This window comes from Stigmatopora argus, chromosome 7 (genome assembly GCF_051989625.1).
Source record: "Stigmatopora argus isolate UIUO_Sarg chromosome 7, RoL_Sarg_1.0, whole genome shotgun sequence".
Classification (NCBI taxonomy): Eukaryota; Metazoa; Chordata; class Actinopteri; order Syngnathiformes; family Syngnathidae; genus Stigmatopora; species Stigmatopora argus.
In genome coordinates this window covers 15,487,766-15,501,500 of record NC_135393.1, presented here as the reverse complement: position 1 = coordinate 15,501,500, position 13,735 = coordinate 15,487,766, and the positions used below count along the sequence as shown (strand labels likewise).

Here is a 13,735-nt window from a genome sequence, read left to right as displayed (position 1 = left end):
AAGTTGAGATGGAGTTTGATTATATAATATTGAGAAAACACCCCCTCAAAATGTTTCAAATAGCCTTGAGAGTTAAAATTGTAAATACACTATAAATTATATAAGACCAAAACAAGGCCATTTCAAAGTCTTACAAACAACTTACAACATTGCTGATCCTAGAAAACTGATGATGTGCAGATGGTGCGGCTGCTTCTTCGAGGAAAAGTTCAACTTGATGACATTGCAGAATTTTATGGACTATTCCGTAAAAGTATCCCATACTTCAGCATTGTTTGGCAGTTGTGATATCTTCATAAGTTCATACAACTCAGTCTTGCTTTTTATTAGTGTTTTTCCTAATGGGAATGCCATACCAACAGCCATTTGCTCTGGAGAAAAGCCCTTATAATCATAAACAGTCTGGCTCCATTTTCTTCCAACACACAGGAAGCATTTCCTTCTTTCTACCCTTTATAGGTTGAACGATGATTCTTACAAGCGTAGTTCTCGTAAAACTGTGCTAATAATACGTCAGCGTACATGTATTGCTTGTCATGCTTTTGCAATGTTGTCAGGAAAAAAAATATTGTGTGTTGAGAGCCATTAACGGATGACTAAGACTCTTTCTGACGGATGAGACAAGATGGAAATCAAGTTTTTCTAAATTCCTCATTGAAACATAACCAAAGTTTGTGTACAATAATACTGGTTTGGTAATATGACAGATGCATTCCTGCAAAACCTGATCATTCCTCGATATTAAGAACACTCGGTAGTGCTGATCGCATATATTTCCCATCGCCACCAGGTCTGTAATTGCCCCCAAAAGGACCAGAACCGTTACCACTGGAAAGCACGTGTCTCTATTACCTTTCTTCTAGAGGTGTTGCCTTTTGTTAGACCCTCCCCTCTTTCTATCTATGTTCATAGCCTATTCTTTACTCAAACACTACCTGTTTGGTTTCCTTTCTTTTGAGTTCTCTTTCTGCCGTGTAGTGATACAGGTCCCCAAGAGACTGGTCTATTTATGTGGCGTCGACTGTCTTCATAAGGGCTCAGCTTCCTGAGGGAAAATCACTGTCACAAACAGATCTAATAGGATAGATGTACGCATGCTGTGGGAAGGAGGTAATTTATAGAAGGGAAGTGTCTCAGGGGGCTTAAAGAAATATGACAACACATACAAGATTGAGAAATGCTTTTGTAAAGATATTTTTTTAAAGAATCTGTTCCAGTGTTTTCAGTTGGAGCTCCAAGGTGGAGCAGATGGCACGATAACTTTATTTTTTCCTCCATGTCAATTATGGATTTGGTCTTTTTTCTTTTTCCACTGTGAATTTTTATGGTCGGGCCCATAGGACATGAATTTGCTGAATTTTCAGGATTTGCAATTGAATGGTGGAGGCTACTAATGAAACATTTGGTGTTTCCCATCTTGGCAGTCCTTATTGATTTTGACTTTGAAGCATTGTAAGCAATTGTGAGTAAATGGAGGGAGGCAGAAGCAGACCTCGGAATATGAGGTCATTTTTACTGCTGTGAAGGTTGTTGTACTGTGACATGACTGCTGTTGTGAGTGCTCGGTATTAATCATACATTTTCAGTATTAACTTCTCAAAGATAGGATTGGGATGCTTGTACATGTGTGAGTTGTGTGGGTTTCTATGAGTGGGAGTGTTTTTTAATTGTTAATTATGTTGGTAGTTTCTGGTGTCAATTCCATATATATGAATTCCATAATTAAAAATTAAACATATACACGTATACACGTATACACATATACGCATATACACATAGAGGTATACACATGCACATATACACGTACACGTATACACACACACTTACACATACACACACTCATTTACACATTTCACATATACACGTATACACACATGTATACATATGCACATACACACATACACACACACACATACACATATATATATATATATATATATATATATATATACACATACGTATACACATGTTTATATATACATGTATATGGACATATATACATATATCTATACATATATATATATATATATATATATATATATATATATATATATATATATATATATATATATATATATATAAATAAATTCATATTCCATTCCTCTGCATGAACTGCAGGAACTGCTGCTCATCACTCTTTCCGTCAATATCAAACAGAGAAGTATGTGATGTACAGCTTGCGGCTTGTTTTTTTTTTTTTCTGGTAAGTTGATGGAGTACCTGATGTGTCCAGAATGTACAGTATGCTTCTGTCAGACATGGTCACGACTCATGTAAAAATAGCCCCCATTAACATTTAACAGCCTTTTTTAGAATGTCACAAGAATGGAAGTCGTATTAGCCTTTCACAGTTGAGGGGAAAAGCGATAAAGTGAAGAATATTATTAATCGTCAGCTCCTGCCAGCTACTGTCTCAGAGGTCACTCACATCCTAGAAATCCCACAACAACATAATCTTAAATCTTGTCTGGAAGAAACACTCTGACCATGTTAATTCCCCGAATTGTGATTTATGTGAGGTTGTCACTGAAATAAATGGCTTTCCTGAATCGAGATTTTATGAAAATGTATTGTATTTTAGGGATTTGGATAGTGGAAAAAACAAAATATTGTCAAATTGATTGCTTATATTGTCATTATAACGAGATATAAAGCTTCACTGCAAAGTGCACAAATAACAAGGACAGACCAACAGACAAATAATAAATCAATAAATAAATCGTAAAGAAATAAGTAGTCAACACCTCAACAAATAAACAGATAAATGATCCACATTACTCAAATAGCTAAGCCACGCCCATTGACCAAATAAGGCCACAAGACAAAAAAACACACAAACAACCAAAATAATACAAAGGATTTAAAATTGTATATTTTTCTGAAACGAGTTCTCAAATGTCTTTGACACACTTTTTACATACAAAAGTTGTGCGCAGCCTAATAAAGAAAAATAAGGAGGTCATATCGATGTTCACTTAAATGCTAATTTACCATGCGACGGCTGTGAAAGGACGTTTGTCAACCTTTTGCCTCAAATCTCGCCGTCCGCAGCTGTGCTTTAACTCCGACCGCCTTAGGATGAACGATTTAATGCATTTAGAAGCAGCATGAAAAAATGAACACCTGAGGTACATTAAATATAAGGACCCCAGGGCAAAATGCTCCAGGTGATTAATTTAAGGAACATGCTGTGACATTAATGCAAATTAGATAATTGCATTTCTAAAACACTCAATGAAAGTATATATGCAAGTTAGATGAGAAGCAAAAAGACACCCAATGCAGTGTATATATGTATATACTATATAGATTTATTTTCAATAATTTGGCAATCATAGCTATTGAATTATGATGTGTACTTATTTATTCTTAACTATGACATGCTGAGTCTGAAATATGCATTAATGCTGTTTTTATGTGTCAAAATGTGCGTTCACCTGATTTAATGCTGTAATTATTCATTGGTTTTCTGTGTCGCTTATCCTCACAAGGGTTGCAAGGGGTGCTTAGGCTCATCCTTAAAGTTTTACAGTCATATCTAACCAATCAGCATGAATCACCCTCTTTTCTAGTCATTTTTTAACACCTGCACTTTTTAATCCCCCACTCTCGCGATTTGGAACACTGAACTTTCTGTTCATTACATTTTTTTCCCCTGTTTTCCGTATCATCTTCCTTTTTGCTGATAATTAAACCACACTTTTGGCCAACCATTTATCTCGCAATCAAGAAGAAGAAGGAGGGAGGGAAATGACAATTTAGCATCCTCTACATGCGCTCATCTATTTAATTTCCCATGAAATCCTTCCGACTCTTCTGAGTCTAAATACCCTGCTGATGACGATTGCCAGCAGGTGTGATACAGCCCACTATCCGTCTCCATGGAGACAAATAGAAAGAACATTTAGGAAGAAGAAAAAAGTACCGTATTTTCACGACTATAAGGCGCACATAAAAGTCTTAAATTTTCTCCAAAATAGACAGGGCCCCTTATAATCCAGTGCGCTTTATATATGGACCAATACTAAAATTGTTATCACGATAAAATAAAATAAATCAATCAATAGGGTACAGCATCCTCTACAACTCTCACAGCTACGGCAAGCAGCCCCCGACTCTACTATTTTCCCCGTAGAAAAAGTACTGCGCAGTGACTGCTGGGATATATAGTTCTTTTGTCAATACACCCAATGGATTGTGGCCTGGCGATCGACATCAACACAGCTTTACGAAGCATGGAAGACAGCGTTAGAATAGTTACGCTAGCTACTAGCTAGCTACTATTTGCGAATGGATTGTGGCCTGGGGATCGGCCTCAACAGAGCTTTACGAAGCATGGAAGACAGCGTTGGAATAGTTACCCTAGCTACTAGCTAGCTACTATTTGCGCAATGGATCGTGGCCCCCTGGATGAACGTATTAAACTCTGCATTTTCGATGACTCATTTGGACAATTGTTCAATTCGGACACAGAAAATCAGGATTTGTGGGTGATGATGACGTGAGTACTTTGTAAAATGGCTAAATAAAGTACAACCGAACTCAGTTTTGCTTCCGTTGCCTTTTTGAAAACGTGTTTTTAGCGTGTGGGTGTAGCGTGTATGTTTAAGCTGGTGTATGTTTTGCCATGCCTGGCTGCGTCTATAAAAACGGTGCGTCCTTTGTGTGTGTAAAATACAGAAATAGCACTCGTTACTGACACTGCGGCTAAAAATACGATGCGCTGTATAGTAGTGAAAATACGGTACGCTACATAATTGTGATATAAATCTGTAATCTCATGTATGATGGTAAGAGCAATAAAATAAAACCTGTAAAAAATAATAATAAATAAGATGAATGTAGAACGGTCAGAGATTGATGAATAGGATTAACAAAGCATCTAAAAAGCTAGTCAAACATATTATTAAAATGCAATTACAATATTGAGAATGCAATTCTGTGACTACTTTTTTTTCTTTGTTCCTGCAGTTACATGGCCATTGGCTACCAAAACAAGACATTAGTGCAGGCCGAAAACAAGCCCATTACTTATTTAATAGTGCTCGCAAATTTAGCAGGATTAATGTAGAAAGAGGAATAGAGAGACACCGCGGGCTGTTTAATCACTCACCGTTTGATTGGTATTCTGTTTTTAACTCCGACTCAAGCGAGAACTATGTTCAAGTCTAAACAGATCAATTTAGACCAGCCTCCCTGCCTCGGCTCTACTCATCCAACTCATTTATTACTTGTTGCTAAATTATTTAGAACAAAGTCAGCTTTTTGAGTGACATCACATAACATCACGTTGTCCAATCCATTTGAACTTGGATGAACGTTCCTTCATACGTTATGGTTTTCAGATCAATGTATGTATGAACAAAGTACAGCTCATGTTGAAATATAAGCAAGACCATATTTCCATGCATACACTAGGAACTACTAAGCAGCACACATGCAGAGACTGAGACAGACAAGCTGAAAGCTGTTATTAGGCCCATCTGTACTCATGCCCCGAGGCTGTGATGACAGACCAACAGTCCACATCTTACTGTTAGTACGCTAATTACACTAAGTGCCCGAGGCCCCCACTGCTGTGTCTGCATCTATAATCACAGTCAAATCAAATTATTAACTGAACTAATGTTGTGGTAACTCACCAGTGTCTGTAATTTTTCCCGTATGTTGATTTTTTTTCCTTAACAGGGAAGAAATGCAACAATAAATGGGAAAATTCTGCAAATTGTGATTCAGTATGTCCCATTTATAGCGGTGTCGCATTCTTGAATTGTTGTGTATACCTGAGAATGCCTCTGAGCTGCCTGTTTCATTATTAGACTAGTAAAACCTGCTTACCGTGCACAAATAACCGAGGACTTGTGATTCACTGAGTAGTGAAACTGTAAGCTGTGAACACAAAACCGTTCAATGAACTCATCAAAATAGTTGAATGAACTGCTTCTATAGCAATAAAGACTTCTTACCTGTAGAATTTCAAGAATATAAAGCAGTAAGTCTTTTAAAATGAACAAATGGATTAATACATACAATACCGTACAATGACTTAGAAATTCCAAAAGTCAGAGATGCTTGTGAGTGCAATTACTGTAATATTTTTTGGCGCCTAGTTATAACCACTAAATAATAGAAATCTAAAAATAAATATTATTTGTGGGAAAACTTGCCTTGGGCAGCGGCGAACAGGCGAGGGACCGGTCATCACACGGCCCACTTCTCAGGCTGGACCATTTTATAATGGAATGCTTCCAGTTTAGAGAATGCCCTATTATATTCCGGCATGACAGCAGGCGCCCCAGTGCACAAAACAAGATCCAAGCATAAAAGCATGCTTGGATGCTTTTCATTTGGAACAACTTGACCAAACAACACCATCAAACACCTTTGGGATGAACTGGAATTGAGATTGTGATTTATGCCCTCTCTCAGGTCCAATGACATTGGTGACATTTTGACCTTACAAATGCACTATGGAGTTCCACCAGACACACAAGCCAACATATTGCAGAAAGACTTGCCAAAAGACTACTTTATGTCAGCTGGAGGCAGAGCCAATTCCGTTGTTTACTGAATGACCTTAACATAACAATGATAACTCTCCTTACAAAGTCAATTGGTTCCACAAGTGGTTTCGTAATTAGAAGTTTTTGTAAGTAGAAACGCATTTCAACCTAATTCTTTCGGAGGTCCCCAATACTAAGTAGAGAAATTTGTAAGTAGTGGTACGACACTGTTTTGGATGTCATACCCTCAGGCAAGGTCTACAATTTAGTACTACAACAAGCCAGTGTATGAATAATCTTGTGAGGCAGTAATCTATAATCCTTATAAAGCGTGATTTATGGATGGGTGTGTGTGTATGTTAAGATTCTCTCGCTACGTTTGTCCAAACCGTGCAACGTAGAGAGTTGAATTTTTTTATGGTGGCCAGAAACGGCTGTCGGATCCTAATAGATATAATATATCATTGTGTCTCTAAGTGAAATGTTTAACAGAAGTCCAAAGCCATTTAGCATGAACCCTCAAATGCATTTGAATAGATTTGACAAAAAAAAAGAAAAGGACACTAGATTATTTTATTTTTTACATTTTTTATTACAAATGATAAAACTGGAGTAGAAATAGTGCTTGCATTCAAGTGATGGAATAACAAGATTGTTTGTAGCATTTATGATTTTCTATGCATTTTCAAAAATGGTTACAAATGTAAGTAGTTTTTGTGTGTGAGCGTTTGTGGCCGCTGGCAGCTATTTCTGTCATGAGTCATTTTATTATAAAACTTAGGCATCCTCTTATCACAATATATGTGATATGTTTTATGAAGAATGCTGCAGGCTGGTTTGGTACTATATCGTCCTTTTTTTTTTAATCGGTGCTGTTTTACTCGAAAAAAATGTTTATGAATGTTGCTTTGGTTTGTGCCTGGGCTTATCTGAGCTAGACTCATCTGTATTCATTGTGACGCTGAACTAAATGTGCCTCGGATTTGTAGACAGTCAGATATGAAGTGTTTGTCTGCCCTTGTATTGCTTCTACCGTCAATGCCAAAAAAACATTTTTTCTTAAATTAGAATGTTCTACAAATACCAGGATTTGTCTTTTTTAAATCACAATTTCCAAGAGGCTAACATGCATTATTCTGGGTCCATACACACATCATCTCTTGTTATTGTACAAATGATTTTATACTGTTTATTTGCTCAAAAATATGTGGCAACATACCACAGGTTCACATGAAAATGAAAATTTAATTGAATCACTTCCTAAATAATTCAGCTCTAATTCAATTATGTGGTTCTTAATAACAATTTATTGCCCTCATGTTGGGGTCGTTAATTATATTTGAGGGATCAGAACACTGCAAGAGACCATGTTATCTTATTTCAAAGTTCAAATGCCCTTGAAATGCATGCTTCAACAAGACTACAAGATAAACACAACTAAACAAACAGACAACATCAATAGACAACATGGGTCAAGATTTGCATTGTGTAGGGACAAGCCGTTGATCCAATATTAAACTTGTTAGGTGCCCCAAACAAAACAAAAAAAACAACAACACAGAATCCTGTTTCTTTGGCAAAACTATGAAATGCATAACAATTGTCAAACTGTGAAAAAAAATGTAGCTTTCTTTCATATCTACGGACAAAATTTCCCCTTTGAGGCATTATGTAAGATCAATATTTCGTATGTAGAGACATTTGTAAGTAGAAGTTACAAATGTTTCATTATCATGGTGGTTGGTATCTGATGCTTAACACTGTAATAAGCAAGAAATGCAGGTACCTCATTTTCCAATTTAATTAAGTCAATTACGGTGACTTTATCCTCCTGCCAGGCGCATTGTTTGATATCAACGAGATGTTGTACAAATACAAAATAGCCTCTGATTGATATTCTTTATTTACCGCTCTAATTTCCATTCATTTACATATGGTTGCTTAATGAAATCCTATTTTTCATATGAAGTCGCAGTTCTAGATGACTGAGCAATGCACAAAGTGAATGGCATGAGGTCCACTCATAAGCACTGCCCGTTGAGCTGTAATGATTGGAGAACGGTACATCTGTCAAGCCGCACAAAGCAGCCATACGCTTTAAACAGAGTGGAAAGATAATATAGTGAAGCCTATCCCGCGCCCTGCAGAAAATAATTAATCCTGGGTGCATCCTATGGGGTGCGAGAGAAGTACCATGTGCATTAAACCATTTATATTTTCTACCTGAGTGGTCAATGTGAACGCATTCATTTGTGATTGGCAGTGATCTACGTTACCATGTATATGACCTTCATTAAAACCTCGCTAATTGATCTTACGTGTGGAAAGTGCGCTCTGTTTTCCTTAGGCGTAGACTACTAGGTGCCAGAATACGATACGTCAATTATAAAGGGTTCCCCATTGTTATCCGGGTTAGGCTACAGCACCCTGAATTGGTCATAATGAGACAAACAACCCATCACTCATAGCTAGCGACAGTTTAGGGGACATTCAGCCTAGCGTGCATGTTTTATGACAACTGTGAGGAAACTGAAGCACCCAGAGAAAACCCACGCAGGCCCGGGGCGAACATGCAAACTCCACATTTGAAGGTCAGAACACACCAGGAAACAAACCCTTGATCTCAGAACTGTGAGGCGGGTATGCAAACCACTCTACCAGATTTAGTTTAATACTGAATATATCGCAAGAATATCTTATTGAATATTAAAATATATTTTTCCAGTTTTACAAAAATGATAGCGTCTTCCTACAGTCTAATACTGCCTATACAAGTATTTATTAAGCTCATGTTGCGTGTTAAATTGAAGGAATGACTTAGGGGTGATTGATTTTTCTATTTCGTTGGCCAGAAACTTCCATATGGAAATAACTCTCATTTGGAATTCAGAATGGAACAACAACAAAGTATTAATTTGGGGAAACAGAGAGAGAAATTCAGTCACCTGTGAGCTATTCAATTAATGGGGCAAAACAAAAACAGCAATTTCCAGGCAAGAGAAAAACGTCAAACTGATGGGAAAGGAAATCATTTGAGAGCAGAGATAAAATAGAAAAGACGTAAGAATGCAAGCGGGAGTGTCTCAATCAGGCCTTGCCAAGAACAAGGTCACATTGGCTAACATTTCCTTCCACTTGTGCTTTGGTGGGGTTAAAAAGAATGTCGGAACTCTGACAAATGCGATTTTTTTTCTTTCTTTCAAGATGCCATTTCATTATATAGATTAGGGGAATCTTTTTTTGTAAACCACTATTCAAATGTCTTTGCAGGACAGTCCATTGATCGTGCAGTCCGACAGAAATGTGACTATCAATGCTCGGACGGATGACGGACAGTTGACTGGCCAGCTCACTGTGGGTAAGGCATCGGCACACTCATCCTACAAAGAGTCTGAAAAAGCGACATAAAAGCAAATATAGATCATTTCTCAAAGGACATTAAGTTATATTGCTTTGTTTTTGCTTGACTTCCTAAATGCATTTACCCCCCGTCTGTTTGCTAAACTAAATACTATCTGTTTCCATTAGACTTCCTCACTGAGCCTTGAAAGGATCTTTTTTTTCCTTTGCCCGAATCATTTTTATCTGCTCTAATTGGATTAGTTAAAGCCTATTGTTCTTCAGAAGACACAATTCTGTGCGTGTGTGGCGTGTATGACGCCTTCCTATAGAATTCAATAACTCGAGATAGGCTGCCAAGACTTTTCACAAATCTTTTATGAAAGTTGCATTCTTTAATACTGTAGATGATAAATGTGTCTACCCAATACATGACTCATTTCCATTCATCCAAAAGCAGTGAGGAATCCGTGGGACGTGTTCAAATGTCCTAGTTGTCGATAGAAATTTACCTCATTTTTCGGGTTGACGGATTGGTGAGTCTTAAATTAAAATATCCAGCAGTATTTGAGTTTAATGACTTGGAAAGGTTAGCCTCCTAATGTCGTGTGAACAAGGTAAATAGAGATGAGCTAATTATTGGACTACAACAACGGTAGCGTTATGATTAATGTCCCGTCATTTATGTGTTATTTACGACCATCAAGCAGTGTGTGTGTGTTTAATAGAGAGGAAAAACAAGCGAATATGTGATGAAAATGACTAGCTAGTACATGGATCAACATCTGGGATGAGGACTAGGGTAAAATGTAGTGAAGAAAAAAGTAGATGGTGGAAACAATGCCTATCTTCTTTAAAATATTGAGCCTAAAGACACAAGACGGTGATGACTGAACTCGAAATCGCATGTGCTTTTGGTATTTAGGAAGTCATGAAAGAAATGGAGATTGGCGGTTTTAGAGTAGTGTGCCTTTTGTTTAAGTTTCCCCGTGACATTCAAAAAGTTCAGCAGCAGCCTAAAGGCCTTTCAAACATTTCCTTAACAGGGGAAATGACAGATTAACCTATCATCTTTAAAAGACACAAATCACTCTATATGGTATGATAACAAGATGATGGCAGAACATTACAAAACATGCACTGAATTTAAAATATTTCAAAATACAATATGAATTTCACATCATTTACCACCTTTTCTCGCATGTAAGCCATATTTTTAACTAAAATAACTGATGACTGAATCAAGGGTACGGCTTATATGTGCATTAATTAGACTTGACATACATGAAACTGCAAGGTGACAAAGATATAACGCCATAACGCAATAAAATGCGGCCGTTACGGTCATTTATTTCAAACTAGAGAAAAGATAGACAGATAAAACGCTAAACAAAATTTAATTTGACGTCTATGAATGAAATTCATATAACCATGAATATGAAGGTGAAAATTGTGAATCAGGGGGTGTCTTATACGAAAGAAATCGTAAAAGTCAACGATTTTAAGGCAATTTTAAGGGTTCGGTCAATATGCAAAAAAATACGATAGTTGTATTTTAGTAATTTTTGTGATCAAATCATATGCCCTAACCCTGTTTTTATTTTTTGCTCTCTGCTTTCTCACTATTTACCGTATTGTATTTACATGTCAGTGCTTTCCGTAGGCTGACCAGGCACGCCATTCTCCACACATGTACAGTGCAGTCTTGACTTGTCTAACTTTGAAGGTAGAAAATCCCTGACAGCTCCCTTCCTACCGGTTAAGCTCCCCAAAGCAGCTTTCCTCACTGAGAAACCCACTTTAATGCTGATATACGTGAGTGTGTCTACATGCCTATCTTAGGATAGGCAGAATCATTCTGTAAAATTGGTTGGCGAGACAGTCTGCACTCAATTTAGTCCGGCTGCGAGAGGATAACATAAACTGTGTTGCACGTTCGTAACAAACACGTGCACCCGCACACAAAAATGCACGTTCTCTGGACAAAGCCACGTTTGAGCTAGGAATTTCTCCTGAATACAAATGCCTTTACGTACACATTAAAATGCCATTCACGTAGCTCTTGTGACAACTGTCTTCACCCGGATATTCCGAGTTACACGCACACATACACCGCCGCACACACACACAAGCGAGTGATTGGTTTAAAGGTCTAAGTGGCTTCTTGATAAGACAGAATGAATTCTTCAGAGGATTCCCTGGAAACCCCTGAGTTGGGCAGCCGCCGCCTTCGTGCTGGGTCGGCAACGTATTTATCTCTCTGTCTCTCACACGGGCATAAACAAAAACCTAAAAATAAACCTCTGAAGCACTCTTCGCTTATCCAAAGACATGATTTCCTCTTTGCTAAGGCACGTTCATCTTTGAAGCATAAAGGGGGCTAGCATAAGGCTAGCCAGGCTTGATGACCAGGATCTCCAAGAGAATTTGGCTTGCCCTTGTCCTAGTTCTTGCAAGGTGTTCGAGTCCAGGGGAGGGCCTCAGGAGCTCCCACGGGAAGTACTGTACATCAGTGGTTACCAATTTTAGACAAGCCATGGACCAGCTTAATGTATGTATTGTTTTCAAGAACTGGCATTTAAAGCAGGAGGGAAAACTACAGGAAACATAAAATAAATGGCCTTCATGAAAAAGCATTAAGTGTAAAAGAAATATAACGGTAGGAGCATTTCTGCATCAATATTCATCAACCTGTATTAAGGTCTATATTTTGGTGACTTATTAATCCTCTCCGAAAGCAGCCGGTGGCGGTAGATCCGTCCACTCTTGCACGTTTTGTGTTTTTGCTTTGGTGATTCTTAATGATCCCATTTACTTGGATTTGCTTTGTACTTTGTGCTTTTGCTTTGTTGTTCTGCGGCCTTTGCGACTGTACTGTCTAACTTATAACTATTCCTTTTCTTGCTACTGTCACAATGACATTTCCCGAATACGGGATGAATAAATTTATCCAATCCAATCCAATGTTTCAATGTCTTCAATGCACCTGGTGAAGGGGCGGGCCAAAAGAGGCCCCTGTGCTACAGGTTTAACTATAGCGTTTCCTAAAAAACACAACAAATATTAGAGCATTATTAATTCTCAGAGTTGATGTGTCTTACTATGCCTTCCTTATCTGGACATCAATATCATCACCCTGTCATACCCTAGTCTTTCCTGTCCTCCATCGTTCCTTCCTTCCGGTTGCTGGTGTATTCCAGAGTAAACCCTAAATAAAATAGTTTTAATAATACTCAGAGTTTGGTAGCATAGTCCATCATGTTAGGTATTCCCCAATTTCTATTTTTGAAGAAACTCCCATGCGGCATAGCATTTCAGCGCAGACCAAACAATGTCAGTAACCTTCTTAATAGGTGCGTACTTGAAGTCAGCTTGTCCAAGCCTGATGTTTTTTGTGTCTCCCTTGTGATGAAAGAAGCTGCTCACATTGTAACCGTCTTAACTAAAGTTTGAAAAACACACTTAACATGTGAGCTCCCTTGAGGATCCATCTGCTGCAGAAGAGATTCCGAGTATGCTTGTTGGCCTTGGGCACTTCATCTCATTTTTATTGCACTCACTCACTTGCTTTCATCCCTACTTCTCTTCTTTCTCTCCATCCTCTGTCGCTGTCAGCCCATTTATGTGAGTGAGAACCTTTCATCTTTGTCTTCTTAATGGCCAACCATAAAGATGATCTGTGGACTTAGTTTTCAAGTTCTACCCTTTCACCCACCTAGGTAGTAATGTTACAGCATTAGTAGTTGAATCCTGGCCATCAAAAAGACTAGACAAATGTATTCCTGGTCAGTTCCCATCAGTTTAGTGCTGTTACGTGCTATAAAACTAATGACATGTATTGGCTTGGACCAAAACAATCTCTGAACTGAATCTAAGTTCGATTTATAATGTGA

At 37.9% G+C, this 13,735-nt stretch overlaps 1 protein-coding gene across 4 annotated transcripts in view; it reads left to right on the top strand.

Annotated features, from left to right (window-relative positions):
• sgcz (sarcoglycan zeta) overlaps positions 1-13,735 on the top strand; it is a 163,769-nt gene that overhangs the window by 120,788 nt on the left and 29,246 nt on the right. For all 4 annotated transcript variants that reach the window (XM_077606134.1, XM_077606133.1, XM_077606136.1 and 1 more), the window contains one exon: positions 9,774-9,861. In XM_077606134.1, the coding sequence (XP_077462260.1) occupies positions 9,774-9,861 (88 nt within the window). The remainder of the gene's footprint in view (positions 1-9,773; positions 9,862-13,735) is intronic.